Source organism: Pollachius pollachius, assembly GCF_949987615.1.
Source record: "Pollachius pollachius genome assembly, chromosome: 10".
Lineage (NCBI taxonomy): Eukaryota > Metazoa > Chordata > Actinopteri > Gadiformes > Gadidae > Pollachius > Pollachius pollachius.
The window spans coordinates 238,284-243,283 of record NC_136943.1 but is presented as its reverse complement, the minus strand read 5'-3'; the positions used below and the strand labels follow the sequence as shown (position 1 = coordinate 243,283).

The 5,000-nt window shown below is 51.8% G+C and overlaps 1 protein-coding gene across 1 annotated transcript; it reads left to right on the top strand.

Moving 5' to 3' along the window:
* The first annotated feature begins 3,338 nt into the window (after positions 1-3,338).
* Positions 3,339-4,983, top strand: adra2db (adrenergic, alpha-2D-, receptor b). Its single transcript, XM_079745309.1, has one exon. The coding sequence runs from the start codon at positions 3,686-3,688 to the stop codon at positions 4,979-4,981; it is 1,296 nt and encodes a 431-aa protein (XP_079601435.1). The 5' UTR covers positions 3,339-3,685; the 3' UTR covers positions 4,982-4,983.
* The last annotated feature ends 17 nt before the right edge of the window (positions 4,984-5,000 follow it).

Genomic DNA, 5,000 nt, shown 5'->3' with positions numbered 1-5,000 from the left:
ACAGACACAAACAAACACACACACACACACACACACACACATACACACACGCACACACACATACACACACACACGCACACACACACACACACACACACACACACAAACACACACGCAGGCTCAGAAAGGCGCTTACGTAATCCCTTGACAATGTAATCATTTTTTGGAGTTTACCGTAGGTAGCGTTAGATTGCGTAATGGAGCCACATAGGGGGCTGCTTGTCTGGGTGTGTTAGCTGGAAGGAGGTCAGCCCCCCTCCTGGGTCGGCCTTCCATAGCGCCCTGCCTCTGTGGACGTGTGGGAACGACCCGGCAGCCTCGAGGTGGGTGGGCGCAGCGCACCTATGAGGTGCAGGAAGAGAGGCAGGATGAAGCCCATTGTTCCAGGACCACGGATACAACTTCTGGGAAGGAGAGGAAGGAAGGTGTGTGTGTTGGTGTGTGTGTGTGTGGGTGTGTTGGTGTCTGTGTGTATGTGTGTGGGTGTGTCTGCTGAATGTAAATGTAAATGTAAACGTGTGTGTGTGTCTGCTTAATGTAAATGTGAATGTAAACGTGTGTGTGCGTCTGCTTAATGTAAATGTGAATGTAAATGTAAGCTTGCTTGTGTGTGTGTTTGTGTGTGTGCGTGTTTGTGTGTGCGTGTGTCAGTCGGAGACCTGGAAGTCTTGGAAGGTTTGTGCCGGCTGTTATGTGCATGAACTGCACAAGTGAAAGAAAGGCACAATAGACCACACAGGGAGACACAATGGGGCACCTTAGTGGCCCCAGGAAGCCCCCGTCACCCCGAGCTCAGCCTTAACCCACTCAGGGGGTTAACACAGAGAATCCAACTCAATGTGATTCATAACCCGCGCGCCATACCCGGAGTATGCTTACAACAGACTAACAGGGTCTTTTGGGGTTGCAAGGAGTTTTCTCTCTCAGCAAAATCGAATATGCAAGCCGTAAATCCTGTATTTACACAACATCGGTCTCTAGATCTGGAAGACCGGAGAATGGATCAAACAATGGCACTGCTAATATGAGCTGGGTGCTATGTTGTGTGTTGCTCAGCGATAAAATGCTGTGTGTTTGTTTGTGTGGCCTTTGTATTAAAACATTTATTTGTTATCAAAACCTGCAGAAGAGGTTCTGCAGGACTCCAATGTGAATTCACATGAGAGGAACCCATGGCGCCTTTGGTTATAATTAGGTCTTGTTGGTTGGGCGCCAGCTTGGCTATAGAATAACAATAGAATAGAGTTAATGTATTCTGTCATAGCTGGTCTGCCTATAATCCGCTTAAACATCTTTCCTTTTCATTAGAGGATTCCCATTAGAGTTGGTTGTTGTTCATGGCCAGTCTTCATACTCACAGTAACAACCCAATCAATGGAAGTTGACTCCACTGGCCGTTTGCTAGAGGTAATAAGGCTGAGGACTTCAGATAAAAATGACACTAATAAGGTTATCCTCAGAGTTTGATGGATTTCCTAACCTTTATATCTTGGTATTAAATTGATTCAAGTCACAGAGTCATTCTGGCATCTCACGCATTATGGTCATTTTCTGCCTTGTTATTCGACATGTCCAGTTAAATAACCTATTAGCGATGGCAGTTCCCTCTCTACACTTCACAGTCCAGGAGGCTTCCCTGTGGAAACGGAGATCAGAGAGAGAGATATCAGGCTAAGAGAGCGAAGGGGAGGTCAGGGGGGCAGGGGATGAGACAGGTGACATAAGAAGCTGTTGTAGACTGTCTGCATTCCAGCCCTCCTCCGACTCCAGCCCTTTCTTCTTCTGCTGCCTTCCTCGCTGGCGTCGCGTATTCAACACCCCTACACAGCTTAGACATGCCCCTAAACCCAGGCAAGACACACATGCACGCACACACACGCGCACACACACACACACACACATACACACACACACACACACACGCACACACGCGCACACACGCACACACACGCACACACACACACACACCGAACACATATGCACACACGCATACATGTAAACACAAACAAACACACATAAACCCACACATCAATGTTGGCAGAAGCCAATTTCAACTGATAACAAAATATGCTTTAAATTAACAATGTGCCATTTTGTTTGCCCTTTGATTGAGGCCCCCAGGGACATATTTGAAATCCAAAATGAGTGAAGGAAACATCTGTTAATGGTAGCTGCAATTGTCTTTCCTGAATGACCCTGGATGTTTGTGTGTGTGCGAGTGTGTATGTGCGTATGCGTGTGTGTGTGTGTGTGTGTGTGTGTGTGTGTATTCATGCTGCTTGACGGTAAACATCCCCTGGCAGCGTGTCTGGCTGTCGAGCATTGTGGCGTCTTCCACCCCGGAATGGCTTAAGCCTCCGTGGCGAATCAGACGCCGGCGGCCAACGGTAATATCAGCTTGTCCCGTATCAGTGTGTGTGAGGAACGGGAGGGAGATAGGCTGGAGTATGTCAGCGGGAGGCCACGTAGGAGGGAATGGGAACTTATTCACGCGTACAATTCAACTCACTAATAAGGCTGACGCAGATAAATCCAGGACTGAACGTGTTGGATAAAATACCCAGCAGTAATTCGGAGCTTAATAGATTAGAGCTGTGTGTACAGCGCAACACGCCCGCGGTCAGGGCTCCATTGGCTGTTCTTGAGGCCGATGATGGATGGTCTCCCTGGATCAGAATGCTTTTTTTCAGGGAAAATGATATGGTGTTAAAGAGACTTATTGGACAAAGCAGCAAAGCTCTTTATGTGTTGAAATCATAACAGTCTATTGTTTTATTTTGGTCCTGAGAAATCTCGTTTAAAAATCTCTCTCTCTGTCTCTCTGTTTCTCCTCTCTCAGCCCCCCCCCCACTCTCTCTCTCACTCTTTCTCTCTCTCTCTCTCTCTCTCTCTCTCTCTCTCTCTCTGTCTCTCTCTCTCTCTCTCTCTGTCTCTCTCCCTCTCTCTCTCTCTCTCTCTCTCTCTCTCTCTCTCTCTCTCTCTCACACACACACACACACACACACATACACACACACACACACTCTCTCTCTCTCTCTCCCCCTTCTCCCTTTCGTTCTCTCTCCGCCCCCTCCCCCCCTCCGCCCCCTCTCTCGCTCACAAACACACTCTCTCTCTCTCTCTCTCTCTGTCTATCTCCCTCCGTCCCTCTCTCCCGTGCTCCATGGCTCTCTCTCTCTCCCTCTCTTTCCTTAAGTTCAGTGATGGGTTGTTCCTTTTGGTGATGTCACTCACTTTACCTCTGCATGCATGCGCACACATTCCATCGGCGGCTCGGGTCGCACTTTTGTCTCGCGCAATGTGTGCGTCTCCTCGAGATGAACATCGAAGAAGACGCACTCAATGCATGTCCGCGGAACCATGACCAACTCGGACGCCTGGTGTTTCAACTCCGTCCGCTCGAACTGTGTTGGATATGTTTGGAACTCCGAGAGCGCGCCGTTCGTACTTAGGACCTTTTTGGATGAGTGGTGATGAGGCACGAGTCTGCATGGACACCTCTGATGACATATTGTGTACGCGTGCTCTGTTTATAGCCTACACATATTATTTTATCGGACCGGAGGTAACATTTTACGCGATACATTCTACCGAAAAGGCCATCCTGTGCGTCATTTAGCCGTCCCGGTTGCAAAGGAGGTGCAACTAAAAGCATCATGACGGACGCGGACACTGTGAAGTCATAATGGATTTAACGCCGCTGAACCTGTCCACGGTCAACGGTACCGGGGATGGGAACGGCACGGGCGCACCGATGTCCCTGCCCCACACGGAGGTGGCCTCCGCGCTCATCATCCTGGTGGTCATCTTCATGGTGTCGGTCACCATCGTGGGCAACGTGCTGGTTATCGTCGCGGTGCTGACCAGCCGTGCGCTTCGTGCGCCCCAGAACCTGTTCCTGGTCTCCCTGGCGTCCGCCGACATACTGGTGGGCACGCTGGTCATCCCCTTCTCCCTCGCCAACGAGGTGATGGGCTACTGGTACTTTGGCAGCACATGGTGCGCCTTTTACCTGTCGCTGGACGTACTGTTCTGCACCTCGTCCATCGTGCACCTGTGCGCCATCAGCCTGGACCGCTACTGGTCGGTCACCAAGGCAATGAGCTACAACCTGAAGCGCACGCCCAAACGAATCAAGACGATGATCGCCATAGTGTGGGTCATCTCCGCGGTCATCTCCTTCCCGCCTCTCCTCATGACCAAACACGCCGAGCGCGAGTGCCTGCTGAACGACGAGACGTGGTACATCCTCTCCTCGTGCCTGGTGTCCTTCTTCGCCCCGGGCCTGATCATGATCCTGGTCTACTGTAAGATCTACAAGGTGGCCAAGCAGCGCTCCTCCACGGTGTTCGTGGCAAAGAACGGCCTGGAGCGGCAGCCCTCGCAGTCCGAGACCTGCTTCGTCAACAGGAAGGACCGCTTCGAGGCGGAGAGTCCGAGCAGCCAGAGCTCCGGGAGCCACCAGCCGAGGCAAGAGGAGCTGGACGACATCGACCTGGAGGAGAGCTGCTGCGCCGCTTCGTCGGACAACAACAAGCCGCGTAATCACCGCTTCAGCAAGCGGCGGAAGGTGGAGGGCGCAGAGTGCTGTCCGCGCCAGAGCTGCCGCCTGTCCTGGGCCTCGGCGCGTGCCTCGCAGCTCTTCCTGGAGCAGAAAAGCGCACCGGCGGCGGTGGCCGCGCGCCAACATCTGGCGGTGGCCAACAAGACCAAAGTGGCCCAGATGCGGGAGAAGCGCTTCACGTTCGTGCTGGCGGTGGTCATGGGGGTGTTCGTGCTCTGCTGGTTCCCGTTTTTCTTCACGTACAGCCTCCACGCAGTCTGTAGAGATAGCTGCTACGTGCCGGACGCGCTGTTCAACGTGTTCTTTTGGATAGGCTACTGCAACAGCTCCGTCAACCCCATCATATACACTATTTTCAATAGGGATTTTAGGAAGTCTTTCAAGAAGATCATCTGCAGGGCTTCCAAACGCACGTGAGGACAGAGGCGTGTAGACT

What these genes read in the sequence shown, in the direction of transcription:
- adra2db (XM_079745309.1), top strand. Translation starts at nt 3,686, where the DNA reads ATGGATTTAACGCCGCTGAACCTGTCCACGGTCAACGGTACCGGGGAT.